General features: G+C 51.1%; 1 protein-coding gene across 5 annotated transcripts in view; it reads left to right on the top strand.

The window, feature by feature from the left end:
- Positions 1 to 24,790, top strand: part of ADCYAP1R1 (ADCYAP receptor type I) — a 108,976-nt gene extending 84,186 nt beyond the window's left edge. For 3 of the 5 annotated variants that reach the window (XM_070787870.1, XM_019958806.2, XM_070787871.1), the window contains 8 exons: positions 415 to 568; positions 1,000 to 1,060; positions 1,606 to 1,675; positions 5,872 to 5,963; positions 13,360 to 13,443; positions 16,801 to 16,930; positions 18,355 to 18,396; positions 19,901 to 24,790. In XM_070787870.1, the coding sequence (XP_070643971.1) occupies positions 415 to 568; positions 1,000 to 1,060; positions 1,606 to 1,675; positions 5,872 to 5,963; positions 13,360 to 13,443; positions 16,801 to 16,930; positions 18,355 to 18,396; positions 19,901 to 20,089 (822 nt within the window). In that variant the 3' untranslated portion in view covers positions 20,090 to 24,790. The remainder of the gene's footprint in view (positions 1 to 414; positions 569 to 999; positions 1,061 to 1,605; positions 1,676 to 5,871; positions 5,964 to 13,359; positions 13,444 to 16,800; positions 16,931 to 18,354; positions 18,397 to 19,900) is intronic. The other 2 variants (XM_019958807.2, XM_019958808.2) reach the window with 2 other exon arrangements.
- The last annotated feature ends 260 nt before the right edge of the window (positions 24,791 to 25,050 follow it).

Below are 25,050 nucleotides of genomic sequence, written 5' to 3'. Positions count from 1 at the left end.
TTATCTGTGTGATATCTGAACCCTTTATTGTACCAAGGAGGCTCCTTCCTCTTTATTCTCTTTATTCTCCTCTTTGTTTTCCTCTTCTATGGGTGTTGGGGAAGGGGCAGAAAGTGGGGGAGAGTTAGCCTTGGGAGAAGAGAGGGTTCTGTGTGCACCCCCTGACCCTACCCATCCCCATCCTTTTCTTACACATGCAGAGCTGCCTCCATGGGCAACTTTGATTCAGACTCATAGGATGCTGCAGTTTTAGACTCTGAATCCAGGAATGTTGAGTCTTTCAGACCCAAGGGGTGTTTAAGCCGGACATGCCTAAGCTAAGGGCCCTCAGGATTCCCCCTGGTCCTGTTGGGCTGGATTTTCAAAGTTTGTTGGGGGCTTGCACCTCCCTCCTCTTCCCCACTCACCCTGCAGGTGGAATGCAAGGCTGTGATGGTTTTCTTCCACTACTGTGTTGTATCCAACTACTTCTGGCTGTTCATCGAGGGCCTGTATCTCTTCACCCTGCTGGTGGAGACCTTCTTCCCCGAGAGGAGATATTTCTACTGGTACATCATCATTGGCTGGGGTAGGTCTCTGATTGTAGCCTGGACAGGTTCAGGCCCCATGAGCAGGATGTCCTTCGTCCCGCCATCCGGGAGTATTAGTCAGAGGAGGGAGGCAGAGGGAGGTGCTGCCCTGCCTCACAGCTATGGCATACTGCTGGATCTTGGGTACTATCTTGCTCTTCTCCTTGTAGAAAGCCTACTGGCTGAGGGAGGGGATATGTGCAGGGAGGCAAGGTAGCCCAGGGTCTGAGGGAGACATGGACCCTTAGAAGGCCTGGGTATGAGGGACAGTTAGGGTCCCCAGGACACCAGGTCTGAGAGGGACATATGCCCCATGGATCAGAACCCCATGTCTGAGGGGTCCATTGGCCCCCAGAAGCCCCAGGTCTGAGGGGGATACTGGGCCTATTAGTCTTCCTATTATCATGGGGCTCCTTTTCTTTGTATCCAGGGACACCAACTGTGTGTGTGTCTGTGTGGGCTATGCTGAGGCTCTACTTCGATGACACAGGGTGAGTACATGCTCGAGAGCCAGGGCCCAAGCCCCAGGTAGGCTGTCAGTTAACGTCCTGAACTTCATGTTGACTGTCTCAGATAAACCATCCGATGCCGGGCCTGGCTACACCACCAGCCCTGGGCACTGCCTATGCCCTGAACCCACTGTGGGTGGACCCACCCTGCCAGGTCTCAACTGGGACCCAGTGAGGGAGTGCACACTGCCTCTGGGCTCAGCTCTGAGTGACTGCTCTCCTTTCAGGGAGGAGGGGAGGAACAATGAGGCTGAGACAGCATCCCCAAGAACCTGAGTTCTCAAGGGGGAAAGTGGCCTTGCCCAGGAGCCCAGCAGTGCCCTGACTCCTGGGCTCCAGTCGCTGCCTCGACAGTGGAGCAGAAGAGAGGCCCAAAGCACTGGGACCAGGATTGGGCTTGGGGGTACAGTCCATCAGCTCTCCTTTCAGCCAGCCCTTCTTCAGAGCCACAGGGGAAGAAGTGGCACCCCGTTGTCTTGCAGGGCTCCCGGCTCCCAAGCATCATCTCTCTTTTTTCTGTCTTACAGCTGCTGGGATATGAATGACAACACGGCTCTGTGGTGGGTGATCAAAGGCCCTGTAGTTGGCTCCATAATGGTGAGTGTGCTTTGGACAAGAAGCAGGAGAGAGAGAGAGGTCTGGGCTGAAAGGTCCAGGAGAGGAGAAATAAAGTGGTCACCACACAAACCAACCTCCTTTTTCACTGCTGTGTTATGTTCTGCAACATGGATGTCCAAGTTATTTAGCTATTTCAGGAGTGTTGCACATTTGCCTTTATTCCCTTTTACCTCATTATGGAAGATGCTGCTATGAAGAGTTCTGTGCATAGTTTTGAGAATGTGTGAATATTTCTTTAGAATTAATCCCTAGAAGTAGAATTGCCAGGTCAAAAAGGGTATCCCATATCATTGTCTGCACTTGTAATTTCAATCATTTAAATTTTTGCACAGCTTTGTGGGAGATAATGTAGCTCATTGTTTTAATTTCTCCACATTGCTTGTGCAACAATTTTTTAACACATTTATTGGCAGTTTACTTTTTTTCTGGTTACTATCTGTTTATGTCTTTGCTTATTTTTTCTAGCCCAGTTATCTTTCTTACTGTTTGATAGATAGTAATGCTTCATTTGTTACACATATTGTAAATATAATTCCAACATTGCATGGTTTTATACAGTCAGACCACCAGGCCTTTTCATCATGAATTCTGAGGCTTATTTCCTATTTCTGGAAGTCTTTCCCAACCTGAGAATATAAAAGTAATCTTAATTGTTTTATAACGATTTTATAAATTGGATTATTACACATATGATGGGCTTCCCTGGTGGCTCAGATGGTAAAGAATCTGCCTGCCAATGCTGGAGACCTGGGTTCGATTCCTGGGTTCGATTCCTAGGTTGGCAAGATCCCCTGGAGGAGGGCACAGCAACCCACTCCAGTATTCTTGCCTGGAGAAACCCATGGACAGAGGAGCCTGGCGGGCTACAGTCCATGAGGTCACAAAGAGTCGGACACAACTGAGTCACTGACACTTCCACTTCCATTACATGTATGTCTTTAATCCATCTGAAATTTTATTTCTGTGATCTGAAATGATATCTAATCTTATCAAGTTTTTTTTTCCCAATGGATAGACATCCCACCCTCTAAATATATTTTTTTTCCCTCTAAATATTTTTATTGAATAGGTCATCCTTTCTCCATTATGTAGAAATGGAACTTTATTGTAAACACTCAATGTACTCTACTTACGTTTTGCTGCAGGCTTCCTGCTCCATGTTACTATCTATGCAGCTGTTCTTGTGGCGAGTACCCCGTAGTGCTGGTTACTATACTCTGGCAGCATGTTTTGATATCTGCTGTGGCTAATATTCCTTTCCTTATTTTTTCCCTTCAGAATTTTCTTGCACATTTACTTTTTCACATGGACTCGCACATTTGTGAAGTTGAAGGAAAAAGACCGGTTGAGATTTTTTCATAGGAATGCCACTGAATTTATAAGCAAATTTGGAGGAGAAGTGGTTTTCTTAAAATACTAAGTCTTCCTTTCCAAGAATATGGCACGATCCTCTATTTATTTAGTCTTTCTCACAGAGTCATTTTGTATAGTGTTTTGTTAAGTTGTCTTCGTAAGTTTATCTTTATGGTGTCTTTGAGTTTGTGCTCGTCTGTAGGAATTATTCTTTTGTTGGATTTTCTAGTGGGTGTATTTGTGCTGGTGTTTAGGGAACCTATTAGTTTTTGTGTATTTTTTTCCTTTCTTGGTTACCTTTGAAGCTCTTTTATTGGTTCTTATCCCTTTTCAGTTGGTTCTCATGGAAAATTATATAATCTGTAAATGAAAATATTTTTTCTCCTTCATTTCCAATATGTATACTGTTTATTCCTTGGTTTTGTTGAGGATGATGTTTGCTACAGTTTTGGGCAGCTACCCTTCACTGAATTAGGAAAGTTTCTATTTCTGACTTGTTTCAGTGTGTATTTTTTAAAATAAGGAATAGATGTCAACTTTTATCAAATGTGTTTTGGAGACATTAATTGCTCATTCCTTTAGTGATGAACATTGTTAATATTCCAGTTTATCTTCATGATGAACAATGCTGCTGTGGATATATGTGTGCATACCCTTGAGTATGTATGAATGTGTCTTTAGAATGTATCACCAGGAGTAGAATTTCTGGGACAAAGGATATATACATTTAATATTTTCATGGACATCAATTGCCCTCCACATGTGGAGTATAAAAGTGCTCATTTCTCATGTTTTCATTGGTGTTTCGATTACTGAACTGTTCACCAATCTTATGGGGATAAAGATAGCTCATTGTTTTAACCTGTTAATGTAACAAATATTGGGCTTCCCTGATGGCTAAGTGGAAAAGAATCTGCCTGACAGTGCAGGAGATGTGGGTTCAGTCCCTGAGTTGGGAAGATCCCCTGGAGAAAGAAATGGCAACCCACTCCAGTATTCTTGTCTGGGAAATCCATGGACAGAGGAGGCTGGCGGGCTCCGTTGGATGGCAAAGAGTCAGATACGACTTAGTGACTAAACAGCAGCAACAAGTGTTACTGGATTCTTTTTCCTCTTCGCATAAAGCCTCTATGGCCCTGATCTGTTTGTCCTTTTAATGCACTGCTAAATTTTTTGTTTGTTAATATTCAGTTTATAGCTTTTGCATTGTTCTTTGTAAGTTCTCTGGTTTTAGACATGTGTCTGATCATATGTGTGAGCATGGTTTCTGTCCTTGTCTGGGTTTTGTAGCAGGGTTTTGTTCACCTCATAGGTAATTTGGGAGGTTTTCTTTTTATTTGCTTTTAAATAATGATGTAGCATGTAAATTCCATCTTCCCTAAAGGTCTTATGAAACTGGCTGGTCAAAGGATCTGGGCTGGTGCCTTTTCATACACGCATCTTTGATTATTTTTAAACTTTTCCTGAGGTCATTGTGCTATTCTGATTTCTAGATCTTGATTTGACTTGATTAATTTATATTTTACCATGTTGTCTGATCTTTTTCCTTGTGATGATTCAAAATACTCTACACAGCTGTTGTCTTGTCCTCTTTCTCATCCTTGAATTTGTTTAATTGCATTTTCTCCTTTTGGAGGGACTAATGTATGCAGTTAACAGTACTGACTATGCTAAATTCCAAGTACTGATTAGACACTGGGCATGTAGGAGAAGGCAAAACTGACAGAAGCTGCCCTCCAGGAAGGCCCTTTATCATTCTGCTTGATCTGTGAAAGCAAAACAAAACCAAAAAATGTTATATTTATTATCTACTTTTTTTTCATATTTCTTTAATGAATTTTTATCTTTAACTTCCTTCTTTAGAGGAAGTAGACATTTAATTTGTGGTACTCTTTCCCTAAATTTTGATTTGAATGCTTAATTATTTTATCTTCAATATTTCTTATCTTTTAATAAGTTAATGTTTCCCTGAGCCCTGCTTCACTCCAGCCAGGCGTTGCTGTGTGGTCCCCATTGTTATGTGTATGTTAGTCACTCAGTCATGTCCGACCCTCCGCAATCCCTGGAAATATAGCCGGCTAGGCTCTTCTGTCCAGGGGGATTTTCCAGGCAAGAGTCCTGGAGTGGGTTGCCATTCCTTTCTCCAGGGGATCTTCCCAACCCAGAGACTGAACCCAGGTCTCCCACATTCTTTACCATCTGAGCCACCAGGGAAGCCCATTGTCTCTACTACTCCCCTCCTGCCTTGTCTATTTATTTACTCCCCTCCCTCCTGCTGTCTCACCATCCTCACAGCTTCCTAGTTTGTTCAGAGAGCTTTTGTCCCTGACCTTTGTCTGAAGGTAAATGCTATTGCTATTCAAAGGTGGTCCTTTAATTAATAATCCTTATTGTTCTCCATTCTGGTTCTCCGTATTCAGTGACTCTGAACTTGGAGTTTCTCCAGAGGACAGCTCTCACCTCTGCAATAGCCTCTTCTCTGTTTTGCATGGTTGTTTTTCCATCACCCTGACGCTGTTTGTTCCGTCTTTTCCAGAAACTGCTCGCTTTTCCGGCTCACGCATGACAGTTTTTGCTATTTCTCAGTATTCTCCTGGAATCTTTTTATGCCTCTCTTCTGTGGTTTCAGTGATATGGAAGGAGGCTGGAGTGTTCTCATGCTGCCACCTTATATGTGCTTATAATGCTGCCATTAGAAGTCTAGATGGTATCTTGACTGATGGCAAGAGGGCCTTGTTGAGGGAATAACAGCCAGTGTAGTGGCAGGGGTGTGGAAAGTCTTTGCTCAGAACCATTTTCACTGCTTTTTCTTTGCTTCTCAGGTTAATTTTGTGCTCTTCATCGGCATCATTGTCATCCTTGTGCAGAAACTTCAGTCTCCAGACATGGGAGGCAACGAGTCCAGCATCTACTTGTAAGTACCACTGGGTGAATTCCATGGTTAATTCCAACAGCTCGGTGGGGCCTGCACTCAGGACACAGGAGGAGAAGGCCTGGGCATTGCTAACTGGGTACCCTACATGGGCATTGGCAGGACTTCTTTTGGATTAAAGTGACCTGAAAACATAGTTGTCCATCTATCCTTCAGCCAACCCAGGAGCCCCTAATCCACATAGTGACAACATGGAAACGAGAGAGAAAAAGATGGACAGATCCTGTGTCTTGCTAGGAAAATCAAGATGGAAAAGGCAGATTCCTTAAGGTAGTTAGGGTGGGTCTTGGTGGATTAGAAACTGTAGTTCTTTTGGGGGTCTTGGTTCTCAGGGGAGCGCATGACTGCTGCTGGATACAGTGCCTGAAGTCCCCATTCCCAGGCCAGTGGGTACAAGTTGCTCAGTCCCCACTAGTGAGTGAGTCGGGCAGACAGTCTCCCTGGTCTGAGTACTGGAAGAGAAATTCTCTTTGCACCTTCTCTCGGGGCAGCTCTACTTCTAGGTCAGGTCGTCTTCCCGCAACTCCCTCCTCCCTGGGCAGAGGGACATCTAACATGTTTGGGATTGATGGTGTTCGGGGGAAACCTCGTGGTTTCTCCACTTCCACGGCCATTCGGTTTGTTTCTTCCCAGTGTCTCTGCAGCCAGGTCCCTCACAGCTTATCCCTGCTAGCTCTGTCCCACCCCTCTCCCAGCCCTCCACCTATGCTGAATCAGACCAAGCATCTTCCATCTCAGCCTTCTTGCCTTGTCATCATGACCAGCTTGGTGTATGGGCTGTGGGAGGCAGTTTGATCCCCTGTGGTTGGCTGGAGGGGCCAGAGAGGGACAGACTGAGAACAGTCTGTGAGGTGGAAGCCTCTGTGTTGCTTCCTCAGTTTGAGAAGAGAACAGGCGAGAAGGAACTTTGTCAGAGACCCTAACCTGGGGTTCAGAACCTTGATGGCTGCCCAGAGGGCAAGTGGGACAGCAGAGAGACTCTAGCAGAGGGTCCCCCCACCCAGCCATTCTCCTGGAGAGAAGGAGAGGCAGGAATGCTTGGGAACCAGCCCCGGATCCTTCTCTCAGCCTCCTTGAGACTTCCCTGGGTTTGTGGAGCTTGTCCTTGGTCCCTGCGGTCAGTCCGGTACCTCTTCCGTGGCAGCCCTTCCTCGGGAGTGGGGATCAGCACAGGGCCTGGCTCGGTCAGGCTTGTTTTCCCTGCATGTAGGATGATTACCCTGACCGCTGCTTCCTCTCCTTTTTCTGGCTATCCATTTATTGTCTTTTATTTTTTCATGCTTTTGTGAATATTTACCAACCTTTGCTTATATGTGCGTGTTACGTAGCACATAAAATTGCTCATCCATATAAAGTCCCCTGCACTGAGGGACTGCGGGGGCCAGCTCTCTGCAGATAACTGACCTGGAAAGATCATTCCTGCCTTTGTCTCCTGGAGCCACGAAACAGGGCCCTGCCGCTCCCCCTACCTTCTTGTCCAGCATCAGAGACCACATCCTTGTGCCTGGCTTGTTTCTCCCACTTGAGGGTGGTTTTGCTCCTGCATTAGCAGTTAGCTGTCGCAAATGTCCTCTGAAGCTGGCAGGTAGCTAACTAAGTCAGCGTCATCTCTCCTTTGAGCATCATCTCTCCTTAAGCAATCTTGGCTCCCCTCCCCACCTCCCTGCCACCTTGATTCCTGCTGCTGCTGCTGCTAAGTCACTTCAGTCATGTCCGACTCTGTGCATCCTACATGCAGGCATCCCACCGGATCTATTTCTTCTTCTGAGGTCCCTGAGACTTGTCCTCCTGGGGCTCCCCTAGCTTCCTCTCTGTCTGTGCAGGGACACACAGGGACTCAGCCGCAGCCTGAGTAAGGACACTCTGCTGACCCCAGAACATTCTTTACCAGCTTGGACATCTTGCCCCAGGCAGCAAGAAACCCAGAGTGCAGAGGGAGGGAAGTGTAGGGCCAGGGTTTTGAAGGTGTATTGTAGACTAGGAGCCGTGGAGTCCTATAAGACCTTCCGAATGCATAGATCAGAACTGTCTGTAATTAACACAGGGCTTATACATTTAAGTAAAAATGCTTAAAGAACCAGCTGCAAGCATACCTCATTTTATTGTGCCTCACTTTACTGTGCTTCACAGATACTGCCTTTATTACAGATTAAAGGCCTGTGGCAACCTGGGTCTGTGTTGAACAAGTCTGTCGGCCCCATCTTTCCAATAGCATTTTCTTACTTGGTGTCTCTGTGTTATATTTCGGTAATGCTCGCAGTATTTCAAGCTTTTTAAAAAATTATATTTGTTGTGGTGATCAGTGATCTTTGTTACTGCTGTGATTCACGGGAGGTTCAGATCATTAGTGTTTTTTAGCAATAAGGTGTTTTTAAATTAAGGGATGTATATTTTCTTAGACATTTTGCTATTGTACACTTAACAGGCTGTAGGATAATGTAAACATAACCTTTATATGCACTTGGAAGCCACAAAATTGATGTAAGTTTATTGCAATATTTGCTTTATTGCGGTGGTCTGAACTGAACCCGCAGTATCTCAGGGGTATGCCTATAGTCGGTTTGCTCTTATTGTGTTAAAAATCCCCTTGAAATTTCAGCAAATTCTTTAAAATTTTTTTAGAGACATCTAAGCTTGAGCTCATCTCAAGCCCCAGATTAAACCTCAGGAGGATGTGGTCTGTAAGCCAGGTGGAAGGCCTGACGCAGGACAACGGGGATCGGTTTTAAGTGCAGCTACATGTTTGAGTGTTGCCAGGGTCAAGGAGACTCTATTGGTGAATGTAAGGGGTAATCAAAGTGGCCATACTGCCAAGCATTTAAAAACACTTGCCACTCATTTAATGCCCACAGACACCCAACAAATCTGGATTAAATATAATCCCCATTTTACAGCTGAGGGAACTAGTTATCAATGAAGTGGGATGAATCCAGTGGGAAAGAATGAAGCCGTAGCTACAGTGCAGGCAGGCAGGCCCTTGACTCCGAGCTTGCTTGCACTGTTATTCCTCCCCTCAAGGAATTTACAGGCAAGATGATATTAAACAAGGCTTCCTGGAAGAAAAGGCCCCAGTGGGTTCCAGTCTTGTACAAAACTGTCCTACCTGGAGTGCTTTGAGCTGGGAGGTGTCTACTGCTGGGTGGCGAGAGGAGGGGTCAATGGGGGAATTAAAAAAGGGGCAGGATGTGATGGGAGAGGGAGATTTCAGAGCTGTGTCTGAATCCCCTTGGTCAGCAGAGTTATGTGTTGGGCTGAGACCCTTTCAGATCTGCCCACAACAATTTTCTGGGTTTTCCCTCTGTTCCCAGAACAAATTTAAGCCTGGGAATCCCCAGGAGAGACCGAGAGGACCTCCTGCCTGTGCCCACAGACCGGCACTCACTCCTTTTCCTGTAGGTTTGTTCCAGCGGCTCAGATGATGACGTTTGCCCTCCTCTGTAGACCAAGATGATGCTCCAGACCCAATCAGAGGACCTGCTGGGGGCTGAGGTTCCTGCAGGGGGCAGCAGCCCTGAGCCACCTCCACTCTCACTGGCTGCTGGGAGAAGGAATGGCTGGGCTCAGAACTTGGGCAGTGGCCAGGCATGGAGTGTGGGCCTGAGTCCGGGTTAAGCCTGTGCTTAGGCTCAACGCTGTTTGAAGCCAGGGCTTAGGGCTCAGCCCCATTCTGGGGTCAGGGTTAACCTTCCTTTTCTTGGGAGCAGAGTTTACCTCTGTGAGAAGCTGACTGGCTCAGAAAAAGGAGGGTGAGGTTTCTGTGCTGAGAGCATCTCAGGCCTGTCTCTGTGGGGAGCTGGCTTTATTCCCAGCGGTCTTCCTGTTGCAAGATGGGCATTGGAGCAGCCTCTTGAGTCTGGGTCAGGGAGGGAAACCTTGTCTTTATTCCCCTCAGGGACCCCACAGAGCAGATCTCCATGGCCCCTTGGGGTAAAGGAAAGAGAACAGATACTGTGATGTAGTACATAGCTCAGCAGGGCTGTGACCTACCCAGTGTCAGAGAGACAACATTCGCCTCTGAAGACAGACTCTTCCCTGTCTAGGCAGAAGTCCAGCCAGGAAGCTCTCAGTCCAGGAACTCAGCCCACAGCCTGAGGTTCCCAGTTCACATGGGGCTCTGTCTTCTCCTTCCAAAACACCCTCTCCTCATCCTCTGTCTAGGAGTACCCTATCCTAACAACTCCTATTAGGGATTGTCAATAGGGAATGGTTGCCCCCATTTCGCAGGTGGAGAAACTGAGGTCCAGAGAAGGAAAGTGGCAACACCTAAGATCAGCAAGTCAGTGGCCAAACAAAGCCTTGAACTCAGGTCCCCAAGCCACAGGTTAGGCACAAGGCACAGGGGGCTGGCAAGTCCTCAGTGGTGGGGGGAAATGAGGGAGGGCAGGGAAACTCCAAGATCTGCTGAGCTGGGCTTCTGATTGGAGTGCCAGTGTGGTGGGGAGTGCTTCTCTGGGGACTGGGCCAAACTTTGAAGGGGGACAGCATCTTAGCAGCAGGAGGGACACTATGGAGAACGTTCAATTCAGGTCACGACATTCTGTGGGTCTGCTGTGTGTCTAGCGTTATGCTGATCAGTAGGATCAGGGTGAGATAGACAAGGATCCTGCCTACAAAAGGTTCCCCTGCAGGGGTCTCTGTCTAATATCTGGGGGCTACAGTCCAGGCAGCCATACATACAAAAGGCACTACAACATGCGTGGGGTTTATTTAGCTTGAGACCAAAGCAAGGTCTGAAGAACCCATGTGCTGCATCCCTGAGGTATAGATGGCAGTGTTTTTCCTTCCTGCAGACACCCAGCAAAGCTGTGGCAGAACCAGGCCTGGGAGCCAGGGCCCCCTGACTTCCAGATGTGGGTGTCATTCTTGCACCCGCTGTAGGGGTCTGCTGCCTTCTGATTTAGGCTGACGATGCTGCTCTCCATGCAGCCTCCACCCGGTATCCTTGTCTGAGTTGCTTATCCTCCCTTGGATCCAAATCAGAACTGAGCTGATCAGCCCACCCAGGTTAATCTCTTCCTCTTGATTGAATTTCTTTTTTTTTTTTTTCACTAACTGTAGTGACTTTTCAGTGATTTGGACATTTTTCTCGTGCCTGTCTCTGGCTTTTCTGCCACCCTCTTTCCTTTCGGTTTCTTTTCATTGGATCCTTTTGAACAGTCACTGGAGGTTTGGGGGAAGGAGGGTGTTTGGGAAGAAGGTCCTTTAACTTCATCTCTTCTCCCGGGAGCCCTCCCAGGCATCAGGTGTCATTTTTGATCCACCCTCCTGCCTCCCCCGAAGAGACACACGTCTTTACTGGGGTGTGATTTCCCAGCTTACTTGTTGCTCAATGGCCTTTAGTAATATTTAAAGAAATCAGAAGGGCCTATGTTTACTGTATCCAGGGCCCAGAAAGAATAGGGAAAACTTGGAAACTCAAGGAGAAGAGATCTTGGAGGAGAACAGCTGAAGGTTCTGAGAGGTGAGAGTTTAAACCTAGTGTGTATGAAGTGACCTGTGAGGTTTGGGCTCTCAGGCTCCCTGACTTGATTTTTGTGGCTCACCCAGACCAAGGTTGAGGGGTGAGGCCACTTGCCTTAGGAGAGAGTAGTCAATCTTTCAATCTGGGCAAGGTAGAGAATAAATTTGAAGACTAGAATGGCTTCCATTTCTGAATATCCAATTAAACTCTTTTATGATTGAGAGAAACATACTTATGTGTCCATGTGTCTCTTTGTAACGAAACAGACCTTTGGTAATCATTGAGGCACGTGAAGAAACTTCTCAGATACATGACTTCCTCCCAACAGTGTTCTGAAACTTTGATTTGCAGGCAGATCATCTAGGGATTTTGTTGACATGCAGATTCTGAGGCAGTAGGTCTGAAACTCTAAATTTCTGCATTTCTAAGAAGTTCTCAGGTGGTACTGATGTAGCAGTCTGGGTAGCAGAGCCTCATACCATCCCTCATCTGTAGAAGGATCTAGTAGCACCCACCTCAGAGTCTGGCACGAAGTGAAAGATGTTAATTAAAGGAGAACCACACACCTGACTGAGGCAAGGATGCTGTGTGGACCTCAGCTTGCCACATCTATGACATGTGTGATTCAGATGTCTACCTCAGCTAAACGACATGTCACTACATGTCAGGGACCTTCAGACTTACTCTTACAGAGCTGGGGTCACACATTCCGAATCCATGAATGCCGAAGGTCTGGGCTCTTTGGGCAGATCCATTCTCATTTGCTTCAGACCCCCGCAGGGCTGTCAGGTCACCAGCAGCTACTAGGGGCTCTGCCTCACCGTGCCTGACGAGGGTGTGTGAAATGGGCCTCTCCTTTGCAGTCTGACAAGACGACACGGCTCTTCTTCCATCTCTTACATGTTTGTCAGAGATGGGAAAAAAAAATGGGTAGTGTTAGCCAGGGGTAAGCAGGACTGAGAGGGGCTAAAAGAGATGGCAGTTGAGCCTGTCTGAGGAAATGTCTCTGAGGAGACAGAGCTCTGTGTCTCCCCCAGGGACAGGTAGAGCTGGACAGGCATCCTGGACCCACGTGTGGATGGCTCCTTAAGGTGGCTCATTTCTGCAGTCAGTGGAGCAGAGCCCGAAGGGTGTCCCCCTCAGCCCTCAGTCCCTGCCCGCTGAACTTTTATGGAGAAGTCTAGCCAGCGCTGTGCAGTAGAACCTCAGCAGTGTTGGCAGAGCCTCCAATCTGGGAACCGCTACCTACCCGTGAGCTGCTGCGGTGTGACTCAGTCCACTGAGAAAGTGGATTTTTCATTTTGTTTCAGCTTGCATGGTGGGTGTGTAGCGTCTATCATCTGCATCCGCTCCACCCATCCTACCTCTTCTCCACTTAGGCCCACGCCACGGTGCTCAGGGTTCTGTCAGAGGAAGGCGCGGGCAGAGGAGGGAGAGGGTGGGAGGATGACCAGTGGATGTTCCAGTTGGTTTTCACAAGCAAGCCCACAGCTGGCCTGATTCCAGGGGTTTCCAGCTGCCCCTCTTGCCTTGGGATCTCTGGCAAGGCCATGCCCCAAGCCTGGAGCTAACTCTGGAGACAGCTCATGGTCCCGTGTTGAGACCCAGCCAGGCCCGGCTTATAAACACACACGTTCTCCCGTGAACCCCACCGCCACCTTTTGGTTTCCCAGTGTGAGTGCTCGTGTATGCCTGTGTGTCTGTGTGCACACGTGTATATGTAGGGGTGTGTATGTTTCTATGTCCAGAGCTGACCACATCTCGGCCCTCAGCTTCCTCCATGTGACGCCCCCGCTCCGTCTCTACACCCCGAGCTGCTCTACCCTCCCCGTGAGCCGTGTCACTCTAAGTCCCCACCTCAGTTTCTCCTGGCCCAATGCCCCCAGCTGACAGAAATGCTGATCTTGTCACACCCAGCAGCTGCGTGCAGAAATGCTACTGCAAGCCACAGCGGGCTCAGCAGCACTCTTGCAAGATGTCAGAACTGTCCACCATTACTCTGTAAGTGTGCGTGGCGTGGCTGTGGCCGGGTGTGCTGGATGGGAGGGGGACGCATGCTGCTGCTGCCTCCACCTGGAGCTCCCGTCTTCCCAGGCTGGAGGAGAGCGGGGAGTGAGCCTGTGCCTCCAGCCCTGAGCCCTTGCCCGGCTGTTGCATGTTGACATCTGTGCGTCTTGTGAGTTCTCTGCAACCCTGTGGCCTGGGGTTTGAGGGGAGGTGGCGGGGATGGGGCTATGGACGTCGTGGGAGCAGCCGGGGTGCAGCTGGTTCTGAGGAGGAAACAGCTTGGAAGCCTCTGCAGATGCTGGTTCGACGTGTGGTCTTCCCCCAACCCCCCACTTCTCTGGGTTTCAGCCTTTGCAGCTATTAGATGATTTCTAAGAGCCTTGAGCTTGAATTCACTTAGACTGTCCCCCTGCAAGGGGTGGGAGCCTCACCCAGGTGCCTCGCTCACACTTCACCTGCAGAGTGACTTACTCCCCACACAAGCCTTGAGATGGGTACTTGTATTATCCTCTATTTACAGGTGAGGAAACTGAAGCACAGAGAGGTGAAATGACTCACTCAAGGCCAGAGGTTGGCAGGGTGAGGAATTGAACCCAGGGAGTCCTAAGCACTAGACCCTGAGGCATCTCTAGCTGGAGCTTCAGCCCCCATTTGGAAAGCCCTTTAAGTAGGGGATCCCACCTTCATTTGGTCATCTCGGCTGTAGGAAGCTCTCCCTTGTGTTTCTTTAGGCCCCTTCTGCCCATCAGTGCCTCCTTGGGGCAGGGGGACAAAGGCTAAAGGCTGTGTCATTGTCTCTCTGGCTTAATCAGATCATAGGGTAATTATGTGACTCCCCAAGGAGGGGTTCTAAGGTTCAAACCTTATGTCCCCATTCCAAGGCCTCTGGTCCCTGCTCTGAGGGACAGAGGTCCTCGAACTCTGAGACCCGTGCCTTCCTCATCCACCTCCACTGCTGCATCTATCAGAAGGAGTCATTGGGATGCCTGGGTCCCTGGCAGAAGTCCCTCATTCTTTCTGGGCCATCGCAGGGCTGCGGGGGAGGGAGGGCAGGGCCCTTGGGTTGCACTCTGGGATGCTAGGGGGTGGGAAGTGCTCGAAGGCTTGTGTTTCTCACATACTGAACCCGTCCCATCCTCTGCCACCACAAATGCTGGAGAGGGTTGGCCTTTTGATTTCTAGGGCTTTCCTGGTGGCTCAGATGGTAAAGGATTTGCCTGCAGTGCAGGAGACCAGGTTCAGTTCCTGCATCGGCAAGTTCCCCTGGAGAACAGAATGGCAACCCACTCCAGTACTTTTGCCTGGAGAATCCCATGGACAGAGGAGCCTGGTGGGCTACAGTCCATGGCGTCACAAGAGTCAGATATGACTGAGCGACTAACACTTTCATTTGTCAAACTGCATAGACAGATCCCTGGAAACAGACCCATTTGGGGAGAGGAGAAAGGGACCACAGGAGGCCGGGCTGCCTTCTCTCCTCAACTTCTTAAGCTGCTCTTTAAAGTAACTTCTTTAGTCAGGGTCACAGAGGGGCCCTCAAGATGTCCATGTTCCTGTGTTTCCAGACAACTTTGCTTTTCATTCTTCAGCCAACACTCCCTGCTGTCCTCTGGAGTGAGGCTCTGGGTGCCTGGAGGTGAGCGGGACCCGGGCTCCCAGGTCATGCCCAGTGTTCAGGGCTCTGAGGTGTATCATCCCAGGCCTGTGTGGTTGTACCTTAATGGACACACACTTTTTGAGCATGGGCCCCATGCCTGGTAGGTGCTGGCCAGGGTAGATGACAGATAAGTGAGGCACCACACCTGCCATTAAGGAGCCACTTCTGAGAGAGGACAGACAGAAGAGAGGTGAGAGGCTAGGACACTCCGAGACCACAGCCAGGCTCTGAGTGGGATCCTGTTGGCCCCCACTCTGGTCCAGGCACCCCCAGGTCCTGCAGAACCGGCCACCTGTGAGCATGTGGAAGATTGGTGGGTGCTGGGCAGTCGAGGGGCCTTTTTCCAGTACTGAGCCATGATCCACCTGGAGGTCTCCCTGGGCTATTCCTTCCCCTTTCTTAGTGTACCTCCCCTCTGCTTCTCTTTCTTCCCCTTCCCTATCCTTTCCCTCTGAGTAGGCGTCACTCAGACTCTATGGACTCCGCTTCTCCTGAAAATCTGGAGACCTCACACTCAGTGGAATAGTCTCTCCCAGAAAGGCTGGGGTCAGGAAGAGGGAGGGGCATCTAGTGTAACTGCCCCAGATTGAAGGCCTGCCCCCATCTTCTGCTGCCCACCTCATGGACTAGCTCTGCCAGGAGAGGGTGAGGCTGAAGCTCAGAGGGCCCCAGGGGGCACATTGCACCTGCAGGGTGGGGCCGGTTCTTCCAGGAGGTCCAAAGAGAACCAGTCTGCTGGGGTAGGCGGAGATGGGGTCCCACTCTTGAAGACCCTCTGGGTGCCCCCCTGCCCTGGGAAGGACCCACAAGAGCACGTGTCACCATGCCTCCTCTTGACATTTTCCCGTGGCTTCTGCGGTCCACCCTCTCAGACTATGGTCCCACCCCACTGGGCCTAGGAGCCAGCTGCAGTCAGAGGAACCCCAGGAGAGCTTGCCGCAGGCAGGTAGTGAGGTCCCTAGGGCCGTTTCTCTTCCCGGTTCCACTCCCAGCCCCGCAGACAGCCTTCTTCACCACCTCTGAAGCAGTTTCCCAGGTGGCAGGTTCCTCCTGCTGGATGGTGGCTGTTTACGTTCAGGGTCAGTAAATCCTTCCTAGCATCCCTCCCATGAGTCTCCTGTGCTCTACCCTCTGGGCCCACACCTTCCCAGTGGTCAGCACCTCCCCACCACTCTTCATGAGCATCCCTGGCCAGCCCCAGACTCAGAGAAGCTGACTGTCTCTGTGGTCCCATAGGGCTGCCCTTTCCAGGCACAGAGAGCTTCCTTTCAGTGAAAAACATTTGTTTTGCTTGAAGATGCATCACGTTGTCTGTCCAAATCCCACTGCAGGATTTTGCCCTGACTTCATTTTTCCAGAGGGCTTCATACCTCCCCAGAGAGGTTTCTGTCAATCACATACTCACCTGTGCACGTTCAGTGGTTCCACGGGACACCTGTGTGGCCTAGAGGGATGGGCACCCCACAGACTGAGGGAAGTCTCCCCAGAACTTCCCAGGGAGTTCTGGAAGCTGGGGCTCTGTTGACCATCTTCCCTAGGACCCACGCCCTGGGAGAGAATCCTGAGGGTGTCCATGGGCAGGGGCTCCGGTGCTGGGGGAGAGGAGCGGTTGGGACTGCAGTTCTCTGCCCTGCACGGCTCTGGCCTCAGGCCCTGGTGGCCCCCGGAGTAGACGGCTTGCTCTCTCCCTACAGACGGCTCGCCAGGTCCACCTTGCTGCTCATCCCACTCTTTGGAATCCACTACACTGTCTTTGCTTTCTCCCCGGAGAACGTCAGCAAGAGGGAGAGACTCGTGTTTGAGCTGGGTCTGGGCTCCTTCCAGGTAGGCGTGGTGTGTGTGTGTGTGTGTGTGTGTGTGTGTGTGTGTGTAGAGAAGAGCTTGTGGGGAGCCAGGTCCCTGGCCTCTATCTTGTTGGTGGTCCTAAGTCGTTAACCTAAACTCAGCTCTGAGTTTCCCCTTCTGGAATAACAGTACTAGATTAGAAGACACCTGGGAGGGCCCTTCATACTCTCTGCCCTCTAGGCTTCCATGAGAACACATGCTGGTGCTTTCGTGTTGCTGGTGCATCTGGGAGTCCTGAGCCAGGCCTCCCTTGGGCCATCAGAGACAGCAGACAGCAGCTCCCTGTCCCTCAGCATTAGCCCTGGGGATGGGTGGAGTGTCCTCAAGAGACCTCTCTCTCCACATCTGACTTCCCTCTCTGAGTGCTGGAGCTCTGAGTTACCCAGGTCGAGATCCCCAGCACAGGATCTGATCCCAGGGAGCTGAATGAGCTGAACAGGGGGATGAACAGTTACATAAATAAGTGATCCAGGGAATGAGAAAACTGGAGGACTAGTAAGTCTGTTCTTGAAGGAATCAGCAGACAGGGCTGTAAATGAGTGAGTGAAGCAGAGTGAGTCAGTGCAAGGATGCATAGTGAGTGCATGAACAGATGGGTGCATGAGTGGGTCAGGGAAGGCAAGGTTGGCTCCTTTGAATGTCCCTAGGATACAGTGCCTCTTCCAAGCCCAACTCATTAGAGGAGTATTTGACCTTGATGGTTGAGAAGTTATTCTGTTTATCTGACTTGATTCTCTCCCTCCTCCCATTTTAACTCAGTTGTTTTACCTGATAAGGTTCTTAGCCTGGCAAGGCTGAGGAGTTTATTGGCAAAGCCCCAGACTGGGAGTCAGAGCCTGGGTTCCTATCTCTCAGCACAGGAATTCTAAATGCCCAGACTATAAGTCAAGAATATATGTAGAAGAGCCAAACACCTACTAGGTAGCAGGAACCACGTGGTGTTCCGTACGTTCCATGTACGAAGCTGTCTGGCCAACGGGGTGGGGAGGTGGTGGTGGATAAAGACAGGGCTGTTCTGTCCTGAAGGAGTGCTGCCCTCAGGGGGCCTGCAGGCTGGCTTGGGAGCCTGAACACTTTGGGGTATGTGGGGAAGGCCTCTTCTAGAAAGTGGGACAGAGCTGGCCCTTGGGAATGGGAAGGATTTGACCAAGGGAATGTGAGATCCAAAGCCAGGGTTGTGGGTGGGAGGGAATGCCGCCACCAGCCACTTGGCTTCAGGGGTGTGGCCATCTCAGTGGAGCAGAACTTTGACTGCTTTACTGCAGGCTCCTGGGCAGGTGCTCGCATCTCGGTCACTTATTTCCCTGCTTCCTGGTGTCACTCCCGGCTCCTGCTGCCTCCCACACCCCGCGTGGGAGGTTCCTTGCTAGCATTCTCAGGTTCTGTTTGTTCTCTCTCCTTAGGGCTTTGTGGTGGCTGTTCTCTATTGCTTTCTGAATGGAGAGGTAAGTAAGATCCTGGGTTTCTTAGTGGTGGAGGTGCAGCTTGCTGGGGAGCAGACAGGGGTATGACCAGCTGGCTACACAGGGTTGATCCTCTAGACCAGGGCTCTGCAGACTCACAGTGCCTACAGGAAGAGGATGACAGCCTCCCCCCAACCCTGCCACCTTTCCTGATGCCAGACTCCCTCCCGCTTTGCTGAGGCCCAGTCTCAGGAGCAGAGATCCGCCCATAAAGGCATCAACTTCTGAGTGCAAACCCATCTGGGAGGGCTCACCGTAAGACAAACCTTAGGAAATGGTACCTACAGTACCAGCCACAGGAAATGGTACCTACAGTTCATGAGGCTGCTCTTGGGCAGGGATGCTGAGAAGGGAGCCATCCAATGCTTGACACTGCCCCAGCATGCCAGCCTGCTTGCTCAGACCTGTCCCCTGTAGAGTAGACTTGATTGATCCTGGGGAGAGGTCTGGAATCTTCTAGTAATTCTCCCTTGCCAGGCCTCCTGCTTTAGCCTGTTAGGATGATGTTTTGAGTAGAACCCAGAACAGAGATGCTGAGATGGGAGAGGGCGCTGAGTGGGTGGGTGGCTTTGGAGAGTGGGCAGAAGTCATTGCACCAAGCGCTTGGGTCTTGGCTGCATGACTGTGGCAGGCTTCCCCTGATTTTGTATCTGAGAAATAAGAAGACTTTCTCAGACAACCTACAGAGGGGTTGCTACTGCCAAGTCACTTCAGTTGTGTCTGACTCTGTGCAACCCCATAGACGGCAGCCCACCAGGTTCCCCCATCCCTGGGATTCTCCAGGCAAGAACACTGGAGTGGTTTGCCATTTCCTTCTCCAATGCATGAAAGTGAAAAGTGAAAGTGAAGTCGCTCAGTCGTGTCTGACTCCTAGCGATCCCATGGACTGCAGCCTACCAGGCTCCTTCATCCATGGGATTTTCCAGGCAAAAGTACTGGAGTGGGCTGCCATCACCTTCTCCGACAGAGGGGTTAGATAAGGAGGCAGACAGAGCCCTGCAGGTAGTGGCTGCGAGAAACAAGAAGTAGAAACAAGAAGTAGTCCAAGCAGCTTGTCAGGGCCAACGGTGGAAGTGGGAGCTGGAACTGGAGGCTGTGGGTACTGGTGCCACACAAAGGTGCTGGGTGGAGGAGGTTGGCATGTGGCCTCTGAAACTGGACGTGCCCCGCATGCACCATACTAAGAGCAATGTGTTGGGAGTTCACCCAGAAGGTTGCTTTATTTAGTGATCCTCACCCTTAACAGCATATTGGAATCCCCTAGAAAGCCTTAAAACATGTGGGAGCCCTACCCCAGAGATCTGGGTGTCATGGTTCAGGGGAATGGTCTGGGCATATGGGTTGTTAAAGGTCTCCAGGAGATCCTCATCCACAGCTGCTGTTAATGGGCATGCCCTCATGGGAGGGGCCCCAGGGTGCCCAGATGGGCGGGTGAGGTGTGAGAGGGTGTCCACCTGAAAGTGACCGCCTGAGTTGCCACCCGCAGGTGCAGGCGGAGATCAAGAGGAAGTGGCGGAGCTGGAAGGTGAACCGCTACTTCACCATGGACTTCAAGCACCGGCACCCATCCCTGGCCAGCAGCGGGGTGAACGGGGGCACCCAGCTCTCCATCCTGAGCAAGAGCAGCTCCCAGATCCGCATGTCTGGTCTTCCGGCCGACAACCTGGCCACCTGAGCCCACCCTGCCCCCTCCTCTCCTCTGTACGCAGGCTGGGGCTGCGGTGGGGCGCCGGCCCACGCATGTTGTGCCTCTTCTCTCCCTTCGGGCAGGCCCTGGGCTGGGCGCCTGGCCCCCCGAGGTGGGAGAAGGATGCAGGGCACAGGCGGCTGTTTAGCCTCCCTGTTTTGGCGCTGGCCCCACCCACCGTGGGCCCCTGGGCCCTGACCCCAGACATGTAAATACTCCTTAATTTTGGAAAAGTCATCCCATCCCTCCCCCTCTCCCCAAGGTCCCTGCTCATCTCAAGCAGGTCCACAGATCCACCCCACCCCATCCCCACCAGCCTCAGTAACCACCTGACACTGCGTGGGAGGCCTCCCTTGGGCTGAGGCTGCTGACTTGGCTTTGGGGGCCTTGGGCTGGGGCCTGCCTGACAGCTCCCCTCTGCAATGTCTGACTCTCAGTGTGGACTCCTTGAGTCTACTCGCCACCCCGTGGCCCTTTGCAGGCCTGGTCCAGTCACCGAGGTTACTGGAAGTCCAGCTTGGATGGCCAGACAGCTTTTTGGCACAGGCAGACCCATGCTCACCCAACATTTTAGTGTCCAGGTGCCCAGGTGCCCAGCTCCTGGGCATCAGACAGTGGGAAAGCTCCAGGGATCTACCATTCAGAGACTTCAGTTTGGATGTAGGGCTAAGGCCAGAGAAAAGTTCTGGTGCTTTTCATTTGGCCCAAGAAAAAACTGCCAAGATCCAGAAAAGTGGATCTGAGTGGAATTTAGATGCAAAGAGCTTGGAGGGATCCATGAAAGAAGACATTCCCCACCTTCATTATTTTATCCCTGACTCAAGGTAGGCAAGGGCTCTTCTGGAAGTTTCCCTCTTCCCCCTCCTGTCCCCAGGCATCACTTGCAGAAATTTGAGAGATGGATGCCTCAGAGAAACTGCTCCCCAACAATACATACCACACAGAGCCCCTAAGCCCTCCCCTTTCCCATTTCCCTTGAAGTCAAAGCCATTACTAGGATGAACCAGCCGCCTTCCTGTGAATCCTGAAGCACCTTACACCTCCATGTGCCCAAGTCCAGGGACTGGGGCTCCCCTTCATGCCCCCTCACCCTCATGGACCATGAGGAGCCCTAGTTAGCCTCCGGCTTGGGTTTAGCTACTGAAATCTGAGACCTCTGCAGAGACTTCCCTCTGGATGTTGAGTCAGCATGGACACCAGTGTGTCCTAGGGCTTGGTGGAGGGAGGTGGGAAACCCCACCCACCATGCCTGTTAGCAGAAGCTACTGATGGGAGGAGTGACTGCACCCTGACTCCTGTCCTGACTGTGTAGCTGCAAGTTACCGGACCACGGCCTGGGAATTTAAAACGGGGCAGAGCCAGGTTCAGGGAAGGTGGAGGAAAGTGCTTGAGTGCCATGGCCTCTATGTGGGACCCACTTCATTTGTATCAGCTTGTGGTGTTGCTGTCCAAGTGTTTTGTGGGCTTGTTTTGTGGTTGCGTTCTGGAATGCTTGGAGAGTTCGGGGGGATGGGGAATGTTGCTTTGCTTGGCTTTATGAACAGGAAGATGGCCCAGGGGGCTTAGTGACCTGTTCCTCAAGGCCTGTGAAGTGACTGGGGAAGGGCTTAGTGCTTGCTTTAGAGATGAGCCCCATGTAAAGAGGGAGAACCGGCCTGCTTGCCCTGCCTGGGCATACTTGGCAACTCAGGCTGGCCATGGGGTATGTGGTGGCCCTTCCATCCTGCGTCTGCCTCATGATGCCCTTCCGTCTGTCTGGGTGCCTCGTGTATTACCTGAGGGGCTCTCCTCTGGCCACCTTGCATTTGGGGCCCTGTTGGGAGACCTGTTCCTGGCAGGTTGGAAGGATTCACAGGCTTCAATTCAGAGACACAGGGTCTGTCCCAGCGGGGCTCAGACTGCGGACATGGACACAGCGCTCCCTGTTTTGGGCCTCAGTGTCTGCATTTGTGAGATGAGGCTGCTCCCACGGCTCCTCCAGGCTCTGTGCCCCAGTAATTCTCCGGTTCAAAGCCAAGGTGGTAGAAGGGCACTCATCACTGTTGTGTGTATCGCTTCTGGTTCTGGAGTGTCCGTGTTTGTGTACATGTGGAGGGAGGGGGGAGTTCTGTATATTTTCCCTTTCTTAGAAAAGGGACACCTGTCCCTTCCATTTGGACCCCGCAGTGGAAGCTGGCGGGCCGGAGGGAAGGCTCAGGCCAGGGACAGTCAGCCAGGTGCCTGCAGCACCATGTTCAGACCCCTCTGTGTCCCGGCCGGGTCAGGGTGCCACGACTGGGTGGGCAACGGCTACCCCCAGATCCTAGGAGCAGTCCCCTGAGTATGGACCCTATTTCTTCATCCTCACACCCACCAGCAGGTCTGTTTCACCATGGAAGAGGAGGCTTTGGTTTTATACATCTATTGTCACAAAACAGCAAAAACAAAATCCATCCCAAATCCCCATGCCATGCTGCCACCTGAGCCTGGAGCCCACATTCTTGTAGAGGCTCCAGGTTTCTGTTGGTTGGTTTTTCTCTCTGAACAAATGATTGCCAGCCCTGTGAGCAGACTCAGTTGATATATTTTGAATGCTCCAGGAGGGTAGGCAGCTGTCCTTCAGGGTCACGGCAGTGGGGGGATAGTGTAAGTCTGGGTATAACCCTTCCCTCTCTGACCTTTTTTTTTTTTTGAATTTGTATAATGGGCCAAAAGACTAGACGGTTTATGTAGCCCACTGGATCTCTGAAATTCTTGTCAAAACACCAGCTATCTACTGGGAATGGCTCCAGGCAAAGACTGCGGTGTTTGCTGAAGGATGAGGGGCTAAAGGGACTTGGGAAGGGCCAGGCTGGAGAGGAGCAGAGTTATCCAACTCCATGTCTCTAGAAGGCGGCTGTTTTTGTTCTATGCAATCCTGAAGAACAGAACTCGTCCAGGGGAGGCTGAGTTTTCCTCGGGATAAAGAAATCTCTCATCCTCAGTCATGATTGTCCCATCAAGGAACAGGCAGTGTTAGGAGACACTCCAGCCCTGGGGGAGATGGGTCGCCAAGTAAAGGATGCTGAGCCTGTGAGGGGCTGGAGTGTGGGTATAGGGGTTCAGGGCCTCTCTGGTGTTTCCCAGCATGACAGACTTCATGACTCCCCACCATGCCTGAGGCCAAGCCACCTTCTCTGTCTCCATGGGCAGCTCTGTGACCCTACTCGACACACCCAGTGGGCCGCAGTCATTCCATCTCTAACCCCCACCCCTCCCTGAACCGACTTCCCTGGGGGACAGGACCAGAGAGCTGGAGCCAGGCTCAAGGCTTGAAATACTACCAAGTCCATCATCACCCACCAATAGAGTGCTGACTCACCGCCTTCACCTGACACTCTCCCTTCCCGGGAGGAAAGCTTGAAGAGGCTTTCTTTGTAATTCTCTGAGTACTCTTGACCCACTCAAGGCCACCCTAGAGTCAAAGCAGGGAGTGCTTCTTCATAAATTCCTACTTGGGGCCCAGTGACTATGGATGCCTGCTGGAAGAGCTCTGAGCCGGGAACAGGGGACCTGGGCATCTCCTGGCTCTGCCATTGATCTGCTGTTTGGCCTGGACTCCTTCCTCATGTATCTCTGGGGAGACTCACAGAGCACTAGAGCTGGGAGGAAACTTGGCGATCTGCAGGTCAAGCCTCCCCCTTGGGCTGCTGAGAAAACACTGACAGGTGGGCTTAACATGGTGCCTGTGCCATGTGGGGACCCAGGATGCTTTACAAACCTGAGTGGGGAAATGGGCCTGCTGATGTGTGTGCCTGCCCTGCACATGAGCCAGAACAAGACACCCAATAAAGCTTCCGACCAGAAAACATTCAGCCTTGCGCAGGAGAGGGGCTCTGGTTACGGAGGTTGTCAGGACTCCAGACTGCAGGAGGAGTGTGGAGTTGGTGTCATGACCGGAGACCTGTGTTCCAGCCTGGCTTCACCACCTGCTCTGGGCTCCAGCACTGATCCTTTCTGGGCCTCTGCTTCTTGATCTGAGAAATGGGAGGACCTGATTTTCAATCTGACCCACAGGTCAAGAGTGAGATTCAAATGAGATGCCTTGGTGTGTAAAAGGGAAACTGCACAGATGTGAGCTGTTTCTGGGGTGAAGACCTCTGAAAGGGGGACCCCATGCTGTTTGTCAACTGCTTTGAGCCCTCCTGGATTAACCTTTGCCTCATTTGTAAAACCACCAGCACTTGGGCGGGGGGGGGCGGTAAGGGAAGGCCAGTGGGCTCTGATGGACACAGAATTCCAAGTTTATTCCCATCAGCTGGTTGGTTGTTCTGGAGAGAGAATGAGGAGACTCCCATATGGGTGATGTCAGTGTTTCCATGCCACCCCATGAGAATCCTTCAAGGATCTGGGACATCCTTCAAGTAAGCTGTGTGCCTGCCTTTTTCCTTCCCCTGAACTCGATGTCCTGGGATGTGTCTATGCTTGGCCTTGTGCGTCTTGTCTTATGTCTGTCTTCTGTAGCTTTGCCCCCGTGAGGGCTGGAGTGGGGACGCCACTGGCACCCCAGACTTCAGGCTCGCTGTGGGAGTTGCACCCGCCTGGGTCTCATCTCCCACAATAAAGATAAGCCCCACAGACCTCACTGCTACCGCTGTGCTCACAACCTTGTCCGGGATTTTAAGGATGTCAAACTGCTGTAGATGACTCAATAAACATCTTATCATTTTTCCTGTTGGCTGTAATTGGCAGATGTGGAGGTCCGAAAGGAGGGGAGATGGAAGGGGAGGAAGTCTGATCCCCCAGAGGAATCCAGTCTTCAAGGTCCTGTGGCCTTTTCCAGTGAGCTTAGAGTGTACTTGGAAAGTAAAGTCCTGGCCTCAAAAGGACCTGCAAGGATCATGCAACCTGAGCGGAATTGAGGTCACTTGGATGTTTTGGGGGCTCCTGGAAATGGAAGCAGCTCACCTCACAGTCCTTCTTGCCTCATG

This window comes from Bos indicus, chromosome 4 (genome assembly GCF_029378745.1).
Source record: "Bos indicus isolate NIAB-ARS_2022 breed Sahiwal x Tharparkar chromosome 4, NIAB-ARS_B.indTharparkar_mat_pri_1.0, whole genome shotgun sequence".
NCBI lineage: Eukaryota > Metazoa > Chordata > Mammalia > Artiodactyla > Bovidae > Bos > Bos indicus.
This window is presented reverse-complemented; position numbering and strand designations above follow the sequence as displayed.